General features: G+C 38.1%; 1 protein-coding gene across 1 annotated transcript; it reads left to right on the top strand.

Annotated features, from left to right (window-relative positions):
* Nucleotides 1-1,793: 1,793 nt before the first annotated feature.
* On the top strand, nucleotides 1,794-11,582 carry slc52a3 (solute carrier family 52 (riboflavin transporter), member 3). Its single transcript, XM_015384268.1, has 4 exons — nucleotides 1,794-1,877; nucleotides 5,639-6,683; nucleotides 11,005-11,128; nucleotides 11,280-11,582. The coding sequence occupies exons 2-4, from the start codon at nucleotides 5,692-5,694 to the stop codon at nucleotides 11,490-11,492; spliced, it is 1,329 nt and encodes a 442-aa protein (XP_015239754.1). The 5' UTR covers nucleotides 1,794-1,877; nucleotides 5,639-5,691; the 3' UTR covers nucleotides 11,493-11,582.
* The last annotated feature ends 4,469 nt before the right edge of the window (nucleotides 11,583-16,051 follow it).

Raw genomic sequence — 16,051 nt, 5'->3', positions numbered from 1 at the left:
GAGGGGTGCTGGTGCCTATCTCCAGCCGTCTACGGGCGAGAGGCGGGGTCCACCCTGGACAGGCCGCCCGTCCATCGCAGGGCATAATTGGACTGTTTTACTCTGGAGAAATCAAATGGACAAAGGAAAAGAAAATCTGACCTTTTCAGGATTCCATCCGCTGGTCTAAATACATCGTTTTCTTGCCCCAATGACAATCTAATTGGTAAATTCCTAATTAGTAGTGTATCAGGCAGGACCCGGATACTGCACTAAAATTGTGGTATCGGTATCGGTGATTACCAACAAATATTGAGAGCATAAAGTTTATTCAATTATTGTCACCCATTCCAGGTAGGCAGTAAAAAGTTCTACTGGATTCACTTTGTATTAGTCTTTTTCCTGCTTCATAAAGGTAGGCAGCAGCTTGATAAATCCATGATGGCAATTATTTCATTATTAAATCCAAGTAGTATGCAGTTTAATATATATATATACATATATATATATATATATACACACACACACACACATCAATTTCAAACAGATGGTATCGGTATGTTATCGGCCGATATTGCACAGCCAGGTATCGGTACTGGGGCCATAAAATGGCAACAGTGCAACACTACTAATTAGTAACAGTCCAGGTGTGAATAAAATTATATTCAGGAGATGAAAATATATTTAATTTTTTTAATTTGGTGACGTCTATGCCTTTCCTGTGTCCTTGAAACTTTGTTTACTTGAAACTTTAATTTTGTCCCAGAGAAAAAGAACCATAAACAACAATGTTGTGAGGCAGTAATAGGAAAAGCCCAGCTGGTGTTGTTTTGGGTCAAGGTTGTTTAATTATTGAGCTAAAATAACCTTTGTGGACAAAACTATGTGGCTGAAATTCTTACAGAAGCAAAGAAAAAGTTGTAGTTTCACTCTGCTGCCATTAGGAGGTGGTGTAGGTTAAAGGCTTAATGTATAACCATCAATATAATAGTTAAACCACCTAAGCATCTGCCCTTTAAAAATAACAAAGTTGTTGCATCAAAAGGCTAAATGTTAGTCACCAGTTTAAGGTTATATATAACCATTTAGCTGCTGTGTTTGCTAAAGGGACCAAACAAGTTTTGGGTTATTTTTGCAAAATAACTGTCTCTGTGATGTGACTGACAAAGATATTATTTGTCAAGATAAAATGCTTAAAATATAGAGGACCAAAATGGTAACAGGACAGAGGAAGTTGCATGATGGATAACTTAATAATTATAAATAGTTTTAATGATGAAACAAAGACCTTACAGTTACAGGAGAGAGGAACCAGGATGAGAGGACCAGTAAAACCAGCAATGAGTCAGAGAGGTTGAATACTGTGGAAGTACTGAGACATGGAAACCAGGGGAAAACAATCCACAGCATCAATGGTAGCTAAGTGGGAGCAAAGCTTTGGGTTGGGAGAGACCAATAAGACTGGACTAAGAGCTGGAAACAGAACCCAACAAACACAGCTCTGATAAAAGCAATCACTCCAAGTCAATGGAATAATGACATATATTGGACCTCTGTCTTTGCTTTTTTTCTTCTAAAGAAGAAGATCCCAGATTTATCAAAAGATAAGATCAGGTACGTTTTTCTTTTGTAAAAATTAAATTTACACCATAAGCAAGATGCAACCAAATATTTTCCCAGACCAATTTGTGCTGCACAACGGATGTGCAGAATTAGACACTTCCCACTGTTACGTATTGAGCTGATTGCTGAAGCTACAGTGGACTCTGACCCACACAGCAACAGCGCTATAAGTCCTAAGGTGTTTGTGCAAAGAGCAGCCAGAGACAGTCTGTCCCTAGTCTCTACATACAATGACAGTGAGGCCAGTGCAGCACTTTGAGGAACTGGACAAACTTGTAAGTACATTTAAACATCCAACAGTACAGTAGTTTTATATTTTCTGAATTAAGCATTTAGTTTATAGCAAACAAAGTTTCTCATTTAGGTTTATTGTTGAAGCATTTGGTATTCTAGAATAAAGGGTAACTGACTATTAATGGTCTCTGGAAACCAAATTATTTGTTGTACTTATATTACTAAACTTTTTTTTTTATGTTTTAATCTGATTGTACTGACCTATAAAAGTTTATTGCAAATATTATCTTTGAAATTGTGTGAATTTCTTTCTATCAGTAGGACTCAGCAAAAAATCTGCAAGAAAATATACAAAAAAAAAATCATAAAATATGATAAATTACAAAAGCTTAATGTTTTTCAAGCCTTCTTTCCTCAGACCTTGACTAGCTTCACCGAAGCAACAAAAAATTGCATGTGATGAAACGATTATCTGTTACATACAGTTAGTAATGCCACATTAAACTTAAATGATCATTTAGACCATGAGAGATAGCTGCACCCATAAAACCTTCAGGTTTATTGATCGACTATCCAAAGCAGCATCTCAGAAACAGTGAGAGATGTATTGCTCAATATACGCAGGAGGATTTTTAACTCACAGTATTCAATCTAATTCTATGTTATCAGTTCTTTCAGGGCCAGTAGTTAAAGATACACCTGGAAAATATTTAGTTCTGATAATGAATAAACCCAAACTGATTTCCTATACAAGTGTAATTTCTAAAGTGTTTAAACACATTCTTTCAGAAAGATAACGAGTATTTAATAACTAGTATCTATTTGGTTTTTAGAGGCATGTTTCAGAGGCATCTGTTATAATAATAATAATAATTGATCTTTATTGATCTCACACTGGAAAAATGTATCTCTGCATTTAACCCATCCCCTTGGGGAGCAGTGGGCTGCCATTGTGCGGCGCTCGGGGAGCAGTGTGGGGTTGAGGGTCTTGCTCAGAGACCCAGACTGGAGGCAGTGGGGATCGAAGAGGGTGCTTGCAACCTTCTCAGAGGACAAGCGGACTGTTGTTGGAAGTTCAGATGCTTCCAAAGCATGAGACAAAAACAAAACAGCAGAATTTGCTTTCAATTTGCAAAACAAAGGAGTCCCTGTTTATTAAATTAGGATTTAACATTTCTGGTACTCGCATAAAACTATACAAGACAATGTGAAATAATCTCTCCTGTTTTTTTTCAGTTTGTAACTGTATGATGTTTTTATTAAGCTAAAGGATTTAATGACAGTTTGCACGATGGGGAACCCCATCCTGAATAACATTGTTCTGACTGTGGATCACCAGGAGCCCCGCTCTCTAGTTGGTCCTCACACATATTATGGTGCCGCTAACGGCTACTGCTAAATCAGTTAACTATTAGCTGGTTATTAGTTATCTTACTTTGAATTTTGCTGTATTATTGTAAATAGTCCCAGATTTCTTTGGCAACCAGTATTAAAACTTAGACACAGTTACTTCTCATTAGGACGCCCTTATATTTATGAGATTTTTTGTTGCCTTAGAAGGTTTGATAAGCTTTATTAAAAGCATCGATGCAGTAAAATACACAAGGACATCCTGTAGGCTCCTGCAAACCCACAAAGTATGGGCTTAAAAGATTTATTATGGTCCTGATATCATCAACCTAATCTAAGAGCAAATTAAAACAAATTACAGCATCCAGTCCCCTTGTAGAAAGAGGGCGTCTGCTGAGTGCACCATGTGTTTGAGCTACAGATCACATTTAGTTTGCACAATTTTTTCTAACTTTTAAATGTTACATTTTTATCTTTAGTGTTATATAAGTAATTTCCCTCTGGGATCATTAAAGTATTCCTGATTCTGATATGTCTACCAGTTCTACTACTGCTGCCAGTACAGTTTTACCAGTTTTAACCAAATCAAAACCTGTGAAGAAGTGGGACACAATAATTGTGGTGCTACATTTTGTTCAGATTACCACCATTTACAGATGGAGGAAGACTTTTTTTCTTGTGTTCATCATTTACTCAACTTCACTGTTGAAAAGTACCTTGCTCTTTTTTCCTTGCACTTGTGTAAATCAGTTAAAGCTTTGATGAGAGCATAGAGGTCTGTCTGTTAAGTCCAGGGGTCTGAAACCTATTAAATCCATAGAGTGTTTTAACCCTTATCCCAGCGACATTAAAGTGGTTTAGAATACGGTTTCTTAACCTTGGTCCTCAGGACCCACTGTCCTCCATGTTTGAGGTGTTTCCCTGCCTCCAAACTCCTGACCTGAATGAAAAAGTGATTAATAGATTTTAGCATTTGATGGCTGCTGAAAGGGTAATGAAATCATTTGATTCAGGTGTGCTTTAGTAGAGACACATCTAAAGCATGGCTGATAATGGGCCCTGAGAACCAGGGTTATGAAACCGAGCCAAAATATTACATTATCATAAAATAAAACACAACTAATTATTTTTGTTGAATATCTGCGTTAGAATATGTTTTGCCATTTTATTTAACAACAATTAGTTTGTGTTTTTTAAGTTTCTAACCCATCCATCCATCTTTTCCTGGTTAGTCCTGTCAGGGTCGCGCTGGGGCCGGTGGGTATCTCCGGCAGTCTACGGGTGAGAGGTGGGTTGCAAACTGTACAGGTCGCCAGTCCATCGCAGGGCGAATCAGAGAAAAACCGGACAAACAACCATTCATGCACACAATCACACCTAAGGAGGTTGTAGAGAAGCAAATTAACCTAAGAGTCATGTTTTTGGACTGTGGGAAGAAGCCAGAGTACCCAGAGAGAACCCTGGCATGCACGGGGAGAACATGGAACCTTCTTGCTGCAAGGCAACAGTTCTGCAAACTGCTATACCGTGCAGCCCCTAGTTTTGAACCCTTTAACACTAAAAGTAACATATTTGAGTTTCCATATTTAATGTATCATAAATGACACAAATAATAACTAATTTATATTATCAAAATTGGTGGTTTTTATTTTGAATGGTTAAAATAGAGACAAAATATAAGCATGTCTTTAAAAGGAAACATTTATATTTTTTATAGGACATTATTTAAACAATAAACACTCTGTTTACAATCTAATTACAATCAATTAAATTCATTCTGTTAAGAAAATTTTGCTCAAATTTAGCTTTACAAAAACACAAAAGCTTCTAAGAATGGTATTTAACAATACATTATATTAAAAATCATTGGTTGTTCCTTTTATCATGTTTAGCAACCATTAAGAGCCACTGTAGAGGCTCCAAAGAGCCACTTGCAGCCGCATGTTTCAGACCCTTGGTTTAGTTAATATTGTTCAAGTTAATGGAAGTTTGTTTGTATAACATAATTCAGTACAAAGACAATTCAAAGTGCTTTACATAAATCAAACTATAAAATAGAAGGAAAATAAAAGCAGAATAAAAGAAAGTAAAGATAAAAACATGAGTAAAACAAATCAAACTGTTGGACCAACAACTTAAATTAATCATAGCTCAGTAACAGTCAAAGTCAACCCTAATTAAATGGGCTTTTAACTTTGACTTAAAAGAAATTAGGCTTTCAGCACTTTTAAAGTCTTCAGAAAGTTTGTTACTGATCAGTGGAGCATAGGAACTAAATGCTGCTTCTCAATATTTGGTTCTAGTTGTAGGTGTACAGAGAAGGTTTGAACTACAGTAGAAGACCTGAGTGGCCTAGGAAGGTTATCAATTGTTCATCTCATTTTGACAAAGTAAAGCCTAAACTCTAACGGCTTAATAAATCTTCTTATGCAATGTTTTTATGTTCATGTAGGTATGACGGATCGCAGCAGTTGTACATCGTCTTCAGACTGATCTGCCGGCATTATGGCCAATTTCCTGCATCTTCTGGCCTGTGCCTTTGGCCTGGGATCCTGGGTGGCAGTCAACGGCCTGTGGGTGGAGCTTCCCCTCATCGTCAACGCTCTGCCTGAAGGTTGGGAGCTCCCCTCCTTCCTCACAGTCATCATCCAGCTGGCCAACCTGGGACCTCTGCTGGTCACCATCATGCACAAACTGTGCCCGGGTCGTCTTAACGAGCGTGCCGTCATTTACTCCATCCTCTCCATCGGAATCATCTCTTGCATCCTGCTCATCTTCTTTTGGGACAAAACAACTGTTGTGGCAGGGGCGCCGCACAGCACTGCCTTCTTCATCATCACCTTTTTCCTCTCTCTGGTGGACTGCACATCCTCGGTGACTTTCCTACCTTTTATGATGCAGCTTCCACCTAAATACATTACTACTTATTTTATTGGAGAAGGGTTGAGTGGTTTTATACCTGGTGTAATTGCTTTGGCCCAAGGTGTGGGTATGGCAAAGTGCGTAAACACCTCTCAGACTGTAGGAAACCACACAGAGGAGGAAGTGTGGTCCATGCAAACAGAGTATCTTCCTCCAAACTTTTCCACAGAGGTGTTTTTCTCCTTCCTGGCAGCAATGATGTGCATCAGCTTGGTGGCTTTTCTTGGACTAAACAGACTTCCTCGGACATTCGAGCTGTCAACAGAAAACCTTGTGCCCGACACAGTTGGTTCAGTCAGCTCTGGTTTGGAGAACCCAGTAGCAGAGACTGATGGAGAGGAAAGGAAACCTCAGAGGGAAGAGGGTGAAAAGGCTGAACGGCATCACTCCACGTACCAGCTGGTCTACATCTACTTTCTTGTGGTTTGGGTCAATGCTTCAACCAACGGACTGCTGCCCTCAGTCCAGACTTATTCCTGTATGCCGTATGGGAATCTCGCCTATCACCTCTCTGCAGCCCTGGCCTCAGTGGCCAACCCAGTGGCCTGCACCATTGCAATGTTCTTCCAAAACAGGTAAAACATGTGAATATACTGCCAGCAATAGGTTTCCATCTTATTTGAAATAAACTCCAGGTTCCCAGAGTAACGTTTAAACAGGCTTTCAATTCTGAACAGATTAATTTAGTGCATTCCGTTCACTGATAATATCAGTAATGGCAGTCATGGATTTACAAGCCGATGACCATTAGATCAGATCCATCTGTAGGAAGAATAGAGTTACAAAACTGTTAACAAAATTTGTAAAACATTGCTTCACCCTTGTTGCTTACTTTGGGTTTTAGAGCAAAAGCCGTGAGGTATTATAAATCAAATACAGCTGATTGAATTATGATCTTGACAGTTAGCAGTTCTGGGGCATACAGATGTGTAGCAACACAATACCAAGGCAGAAAGAAACCAGCATGGACATGTTCTAATGTTATAATGCCTCATTCAAACAACTGAGCTCTGTCATTCAACAGAATGAAAGATGTTGCAAGAGTGGAAGTACCAAAACATTCATTTTTAGGTTGATGTTGGATGCTTTGAAATACAAAAGACATACAAACTCCATCTAAGATCCTGGTTGACATGATAAAAGTTTAATTGGTGAAAAAAAAGCAAAAAAAAGAAACAACAAAGAACATCAACAGGGGCTTGGAAATGTTGCTAGCAGAAGTATCACCACAACAAATAAGGATGCAGGAATTTGCCAATTGCCCCTTGAAGAAATGCCAAGACGTCTGGTTCAGTGTCATTTGGAGAGGTGAGACCAACTTAGACAATAATACAGAGAATAACTGAGTTTGAACAATCAACCTATAGGTCATATTTTGGGGGCGGTTGGGTTCCTTCTATCAGGCAGTGCTCAGAGTCACACAATCTCACAGGCTGTTCAAACTAGTTCACTTCTTCAAATATCAGGGCTGTTGTATGCATGATCATCTGACCAACGTATATCTCAGACCATCATGAAGTGACTCTGCTCTTTTGACACCCACTGACTGCACTGCTGTTCACTCATATGAGTATGACTAGGGCCAGTTGAGCCATTAGAGCTAATGGTTGTCATAAGTCTGTGATGATCTCCAGAATTTCGTTAGAGGAATCATTTTGGAGGTTTGCCTTTATCACCACATTCTGTGAAGACCTTTCAGCTAATCACCAGAAGCAAAACCGATAATTGAAAAGATGATATTGAGGGTAAAAAGTCGAGCTTCAAGTTTTGTTTACATCAGTATTTTCGAGTCAAAATTTGAGGACACTGACCATCAGATATCCTCTCATGATATTAGTTTATTAACAGAACAACATGTCCATGAACATCAGCAAACCAGTGAAAGAAAACATTAATTCAAAGGAATCACCGTGTTGCAATTACCTGTTGAAAATCCAGACTTCATCCAGATCAAAATGGTGTGCACTGCAAAAAATGTATATCTAAGTAAGACGTTTTTTTTTTTCTTAAAATAAGTGCATTTTTCTTGAATTGAGCAGGTATGTGAGACACTTTGCCAATGGGATAAGACAATTTACATTTAAAATAAGACAAAACAACTGCAGTCTCTTATTTCAAGTGCATAATATCTAATTTTCTGATTTTAAGGGTAAAAACGCTAATTCCAATGGCAGATCATCTTATTTTCCTACTCAAATTAAGCATAAATACACTTATTTTAACAAATGTTTACTGTTTTTGCAGTGTAGGGACCTTAAGATAGATGTACCTAAAATAAAAACAAAGACACTCTTAAAATCTTAAACTAAAAAGAGAACAAATATTTCTCCAAAACAATGTGAGACACATTTCAACACAGTGCAGCTAATGGTGGCGTCACGAGCCACTGACTCACAGGATGCATCTAATTTTTTTCTCATGATGTTGAATCATGAATGTTGCACCAGGACATTAGTAATACATTCCTCATGCTCTGTGGGTTGTGTGTTTGGGTCTCTGTAGAATGGGTTTGGTTCAGACAGATGTTTCTCCACCACATTACTAACCGGGAAGGTTTCTCAGGTTTATAAATCTATTTTATTATAAGCATTTAGTTTAGAAAAGTCCCCACAAAAAAATGCTCCGTTGTCAACAAGTCTCATTAAAGTAAAAATGTTTTAGTGTACTTACAGTAAGAATAAACATTAATCACACCCATGGCAGATTTACATTGTAAATAATTTTCCTCCAACAGTAATGTTGTCCTGATAGAAAAGCAGAGAGGCATCTCTACAAAGATAGCAATAGGATCAATTTTATTCAAAAAAAAAAAAAAGCCTTCTGATCAATCTATGGAAATATTTGTGTTGATGTTACGGAATTCCAACTATTCTTAATTACTGCAGAAAAGTTTCTGCATGTTTCCTCTGGTATTTAAGGATTCAATTCTTTAAAGTTGGAAAGCCTCCTTGTCATCACCCTAATCTGTAGCTCTCTACAAAGTTTCTCTTCTAGATTCAGGGGGGGATTTACCATCAGGCAATACTAGGCAGCTGCCTAGGGCCCCAAGTTCCTGGGGGCCCCATAAAACTCTGTTTCCATGTATGGTTAATACAACTATTCCTTATTTGTGCACATTAATTATGTTTTTGATAAAAAAATCACTCTGATAATATTATGTCTCAGCCCCCCCTTCAGTGTCCACCATATTGGATCAGTCCATTTGCTGCACATGTTCAGAAAGGTCCAAACAGACAGCAGCAAACCATTTGAAAACAAACGATGCAAAGAGCAGTGATGCCAACTTAGCGCTTTAGTCGCTATATTTTGCCACTTTTCAGACCCCTCTAGCACTTTGATTTCTAAAAAGCTCCTAGCGCCAAATCTAGCGACTTTTTTCTGCTACTGGAGACTTTGGAGACAACATCTAAAAGCAGCGAACTCTGCTCTCCAGAGCAAGTAGATTGGTAACTCCGCCTCCTGCTCTCCTCTATCTTGTCTGCTGTCATGATTCATGCAGCTATTATTTCATCCAAATGAAAAAGGGAGAACAGAGAAGCAGATCATGGCTTGTCTACAGTGAAAAGAAGGTCTGGGTTATTTACTTTGGCCGTCGCCATTTTTGAAACACAGGAAGGAGCAATCAGCTAAGTGAGCTTAGTGCTTGGAAAAAATCTTTCATTCCTTTAGAGACAGCATGAAAAGTCAGCTAAGTACAAAACATAGAGAGGAAAGCAAGAAGAAAAGGTTCAAGAAGAGAGGGACAAAACCTTGAACAGATAATGGATGTCTATTCTATTAACATTTCTCTATCTGTAGAATGGAGCTGTTTTATGTCTTCTCAATTCAGAGGGCCCCCTGCCTGTCTTTGCCTAGGGCCCCACATTTGCTAAATCCGCCCCTGTCTAGATTTAAGAAGAAGCTTTGCCTGGCCCACTCCAAAATATCAATCTTTGTGTTTCTTCCTATTATTATAATAATAATTTAGGAATTAGCTATGAGTACATGAATATTCCATTTGTTCATGATTAAACTTGGAGAGTCTTCTTTAGGTGTCTTTCAGGAGATTAGATCCACAAGTGTCAATATTTCTTTGGGGAATTTTATGGGACAGACAGTTAGAAATTATTGCACTCTTGTAAAGGTAAAAAAAAAATTAAGTTTTTTAAAAATTCATAAATAAATAGCTACAAAGTGTGGTTCAGCTTTTAGAGTGAGCGTGAAGCTCTTGTCAAAGATTTTCAATTGGAGTCAGGTCTGGACTTTAATTTGCACAATAGGAAATAAATATTCTGCAACCTAAATGTTTAACTTGTCCTGCTGAGAGATGAACCAGTGGCCCAAGTATTTTATGGCCTCCAACAGCTTTTCTTCAATGATTTCCTTTTATTTACCTCCACCCGTCTTCCCATGAACTTGTATCAGCTTCACTGGAAAATATCTAAATCTAGATAAGTCATTTTTTCTTAAAATAAGTGTATTTGTTCTTAATTGAGGAGGTAAAAGAGACATTTTGCCAATGGAACAAGACAGTTTACATTTAAAATAAGAAAACCCAATTGCGTTGTCTTATTTCAAGTGTATTTTATCATAATATCTTATTTTAAGAGCAAAAATACTCATTCCATTGGCAAATCATCTCATTTACCTACTCAAATTAAGTGTAAATTCACTTAATTTAAGAAGTTTTTACTTATTTCTAGATAATTTTTCCAGTGGGCCAGAAGTTTTTCCACACGATGACAATACAAATACTGTGCCTTGAATTTATGGGTTATCAATTCATTTACGAGGCACAGTATCTTTTGCACTGTCATTCAGATAAAATCTAAGTCAAACTTTAAAAGAAAAGAAAAGCTATTTTCAATGTTTATCCATAAAAGCAGACTGCATCTAAAACATCTCATTTGTATTCAGGTCTCTGATATTTCTTGGCATGCTGACTGTGTTGGGGACAGGCTTTGGCAGCTATAACATGGCTATGGCAGCTATGAGTCCTTGTCCTTTGCTTCATGGGTCTGCAGCAGGAGAGGCGATCATTGTGAGTAAAGTCACTGAGTCATTGTGACAAAGTTCAATTCGTGCATCATGACTGATGACCTTACCTTCTTGAGTTTTAATTGTGTCACTGTGTTCCCACTTAATCTCTGAGATAAGTATATGAGGCAGTCCTTCTGTTTTATCTCCACCAGGTAATCTCATGGCTCTTGTTTACTGGGACTCTGTCTTACGTGAAAGTGATGGTTGGGGTTATCCTGAGAGATCGGAGCCACAGCGCCCTGGTCTGGTGTGGAGCCGCGGCACAGATGGGTTCACTGGTCGGCTCCGTCACCATGTTCCCCTTAGTGAATGTTTACCAGCTCTTCAAGTCAGGAGATGTCTGTAACACTCAGTGTCCTTCGTGACAGTGGGTCTAGACTCTCAGCTAAAGATGATTTGTGCTTTGGGATGTTTGTTTATTTAATTATTTTTCCAGCAACAAAATAAAACAATTGAACGCCCAAAAAACTGAAAATATTGAGTGATTTTTCTGAGGGTATCATAAGAATCTCTAATTTATTAAGATTTTGTACAGTAATTAGAGATATTTATTTGACATAAAAAACAACTTTTCTTTGCAGAATTCTGTAAAGAAAAAAAAAAGTTTTTTAAATTTTTATCAGTGTATTAATTGTATTAATGTTTGCCATTGTGCAGGGAACATCTACAGCCTCTAGACAGAGAAAGACTACAGCTTAGAAAGGAGGAATCCTACAATCTTTTTATTTTTGGCCAGCAGATGTCACACCCAGACTTCTAAAACACTCCAGTTTACAGCTTTCTGCACAAGAGTACACTAATGCACACACTGCAGATAAAGTGAAATGCACTGATTTGTTTCAACTTTGACCTGTAATCTCAACATTTTAATTTCCTTTTCACTGTACAAGTAAATAATTCTAACCATTCTACTCCAAAATGTATTTTTTTTTCACTTAGTCCTTTATTTTGCTTCTGATTCTCATTTTACTGACATCTTAAACAGTGTATGCAACCAAGGTAAAAAAAAGTTTCTTTAATTTTAAGTACATTTTTTTACAGGACTTTTTATGATTTTGTTGTAAGATAACGATTATTTAAATGTAGGAGTTATAATCATGATAATAAAAAAGGATATTTGATTTTCCAGCTACACATTTTAACACCACCCTACATTTATACTAATCTTTATTAGAAAAATGAATGAAAGAGTCAAACAAAGGCAAACTTAAGACATAAATAAATTAAATTTAGAGCCCAGATTGGAAAATCTGCTAATAATTAGGACTCTTCAAAGCATGCTTTTTAGCTAATTATCTGCAACACATTTTAAAGTTGTTAAGATGTTGCAGAAACCCTGGTTTAATTAAATAGTTTATTATAGCAGCTGCATGGTCATAAACTTGCATTTTGAAATATTTTAACATTATTTTAATGATAAAAGTTTAGTTCACTCGATGTTAGGATGAGAGCTTTTTCGGAAATCTTGGTCAGAGTGTAATACATATGTCTGTTAATAGGTCAGATATCTGTGTTTATAATTCTACAATGATGCTAACCAAGCTAACTGCAATAAAATCTAATATAAGATGGTCCATCGTTTTGTTTTCACTATATCATTAATTACCTGTTTTATAATGACTACTGTCTACCAAAGACCTCCATATCTGTTTATGTATAATGATCACTCAAACATAAAGGCTACAACATATATCTAGGATAAATCAGAGTAAACAAAAACTAGTAAAAGCGGAGTAAAATTCTATATTTGATTGAAATTTTGTCACCAAATTGAATTCAGTGCATTTCCAATTCCAGTGGGTCATGGTCATCCTTATATAATTGAAATCAACTCAAGCTAAACTACAGAGAAGCAGATTTTACATAAGGAAACCTTAACTTCACTGCAAAAAATGGAAATCTAAATAAGTAATTTTTGCTTAAATTAAGTGCATTTTTTATTGAATTCAGGAGGTAAGTGAGACACTTTGCCAATGGAACAAGACAATTTACACTTAAAATAAGAAAAAACAATTGCTTTGTCTTATTTCAAGTGTATATTATCTAATTATCTTATTTTAGAGTAAAAATACTCATTCCATTGGCAGATCATCTTATTTGCCTGCTCAAATTAAGGGTAAATACACTTCATTTAAGACATTTTTTACTTATTTCTAGATGTTTTTTGCAGTGAATTGCTGACATGACTGCAACAAGTTGCTGAAACACTGATATGCCAATATTTGCCTATGTGTCTGAGAAATGAATAACTATGTTTAAAATATCAAAGATCAAACTGAAACTATTGTCTTCCAACCTTTGTTAGACAAACACAAACTGAAATGGTCTTTTTATGTTTAACACCAGTCATGTAAATGTCAAAAAAATACAATAAAAAGGCAGATAATGATAAATTCTAAAGCTAGAGGAATTATTCAGTGAAACATCTGAAAGATGGTGCTGCCATCCCTTCAGGGAGGTTGGAGGGTCAACCATTGGGACCAAAGGGTGGTTTCCTCTCAGCAGCTGTTCTCCGTCCCTTCCCTTCAGAGGAAAGGGAGAGGTTCCCTGTCCGAAGGTCTGTGGGGGAGCATGAGGGGGGTTGGAGTGGAGGGCTCTAATTACTGACGCTCAGCGGGGGCCGATGGCTGTTGCTCCTGCTGCTGGTCACTTGGGAGCTTTACTGACCCCGACACAGAGTAAAAACAAAAAGATTCGGAAGGCAAAACAGGGCCACAATTAGCCCTCTGCAGCCTTCAGGGCCCGAGATCAGTGGAGGAGAAGCACAGATGGGACTTTCTCACTTGGATTTGCTGAATCCACATTGCAGCGTGTTTAAATCGAGCAGAAATCACTGCACACGGCTGCTGATGCAAGCTTGCAGACACGGCTGAAAAGAAATCTTAATCAATTGACATAGATCTATCAGTTTGGTTTTAAAATAAACCCTCAAATAAACCATCTGATCACCTTAAGAGTGTTTATAAGACCTGCTTCTCCTCAGTGACCATGACCTTGGATGCTTGTGTGCAATCAAAGGGATTTTCTTTACGCTTGATTAACTAAACTCCTTGATTGGCTCTGAGCCTTTGTGTGTGTGGAAATAACAAAGCAGGGAAAGAAAAGTGTATCATTTCCCTTGGAGTGTCAGATGGTCCCATCGCTGCTCCAGCTGGTCAGGAGGGGCCGTGGCCACCTGGATGCCGGGTCCTGGTCCTGTGAGATCCTGCAGTCTCCTCTGCCATGTGAAAACTCCACTTACTACGCCACTGAGAAGTCCATCTGCTCAGGTCGACACCTCCCTAAGAGTCCCCCAGCCCTCAACACAAACAAAGCTCCCCCTCAGTCCCCCACTCTCTCCATCCTTCTCCATCCAACCACAGTGCCTCTCAGCTAAAAGAGTAGCATGTCGAATGGAAGAAGGATTTATCCTTCCTCTAACTGGATAAGGGAATAAATTTGCAGCCGAGTGATGCAATGAACAGAGGAACCCACCTGCACTCCTGCAGCATGGCTGTTGAATAGACAGATGTGTCATCTATGCGTGACTTTGCATTATGCTTCTTCTGAGACACAGCGCATCAGTTCACAGAACCATCACATTACAGCATTTGTAAGCACAGCCAAAAAGAAAGGGTGAATTTTTTTTTTTTTAATAGAGCTAAACAGTATTTCCAGTCTTAATCATTATAACACTGTAAATGTGTGCAGTAAAAATAATTGAACTTTATTGATCTCACATTGGAGAAATTCAACTCTGCATTTAACGCATTCCACCTGGGGGAGTGTAACGGTAAAGGATTGCTTGCATATCTAAATTGTTAAGGGATTTTTCACTTTAGTGATATTATTGGTCAGGCGGGTTTCATATTTGCAAAACAGTATCTTAACCTGCGCGAATATTTTACATAATAAAACAACAAGGTTTAAAAAATGTAACGACTCATAACAAAAGCCGTTCTTAAAAGCTTTCCACATCAACCAGGCCCAGTGGTTTAGACTAGCATAGACTGTATAACTGGTAGTGAGTCTTTTGCATCACTGTGGAGGAATTACTGTAGAAACAAATGCATATTTAAAATAAAAAGCCACCACCAGAGCGACCTCGTGTCAAGCAGATCACAGCTTTTACCTAAAGACAATCATTTGCCAAAACGCTAAAAGGATTATAAAGTTATAAATCCCTTAGTGTAATTCTCAACAACTGGTCATGTTCCTTCTCCTGGCCCAGGAGCATGATATAGTTCCTGGAAATTACCATCCGAATGTTTGACTATTGTGATATATATATATATATATATGTATATATGTAGACTAAACTCCACCTCACCCATCGCGGGGGGGTCTTCCCCCCTTTTTCCTCTACCAGAGGCCTGGGAGCTTGAGGGTTCTACTCAGTGTCTTTTTTGTTCCTAGAGCTGCTCTCCTCTGGACTGAGATGTCTGATGTATTTCCAGGGATCTGCTGTAACCACTCCTCCAGTTTGGGGGTCACTGCCCCGACGGCCCCAATGACCACAGGTGCCACTGATGCCTTGACCTTCCAGATTTCTCCAGCTCTTCTCTGAGCCCCTGGTATTTCTGTAGTTTTTCATGTTCTTTTTCCTGATGCTGCAGTCACTTGGTATTGCTATGTCAACCACAATGGCTTTTCTCTGTATTTTGTCCATCACCACAATGTCTGGTTGGTTTGCTATTAGCATTCGCTCCGTCTGTATCTGGAAGTCCCACAGGATCTTGGCTCGGTCATTCTCAACCTGTTTCCCTCTTTGACCTTGGTTTCCAAACCATACTCTGCACAGATGTTCCTGTACACTATTCCATCTACTTGGTTATGGTGCTCCATGTAAGCTTTCCCTGCCTGTGTCTTGCATCCTGCAGTTATGTGCTGGATTGTCTCAGGGGCCTCTATATATATGTATATATTATATACTTTTTTAAAAGAC

Source organism: Cyprinodon variegatus, unplaced genomic scaffold (genome assembly GCF_000732505.1).
Source record: "Cyprinodon variegatus isolate N-32 unplaced genomic scaffold, C_variegatus-1.0 Scaffold309, whole genome shotgun sequence".
NCBI lineage: Eukaryota > Metazoa > Chordata > Actinopteri > Cyprinodontiformes > Cyprinodontidae > Cyprinodon > Cyprinodon variegatus.
The sequence above is the reverse complement of the archived record's forward strand: the minus strand, read 5'-3'. Positions and strand labels throughout refer to the sequence as shown.

What these genes read in the sequence shown, in the direction of transcription:
- slc52a3 (XM_015384268.1), top strand. Translation starts at nt 5,692, where the DNA reads ATGGCCAATTTCCTGCATCTTCTGGCCTGTGCCTTTGGCCTGGGATCC. An exon ending in GCAATGTTCTTCCAAAACAG is followed by an intron (nt 6,684 to 11,004) that starts GTAAAACATGTG and finishes ATTTGTATTCAG; the next exon opens with GTCTCTGATATTTCTTGGCA. An exon ending in CAGCAGGAGAGGCGATCATT is followed by an intron (nt 11,129 to 11,279) that starts GTGAGTAAAGTC and finishes TATCTCCACCAG; the next exon opens with GTAATCTCATGGCTCTTGTT.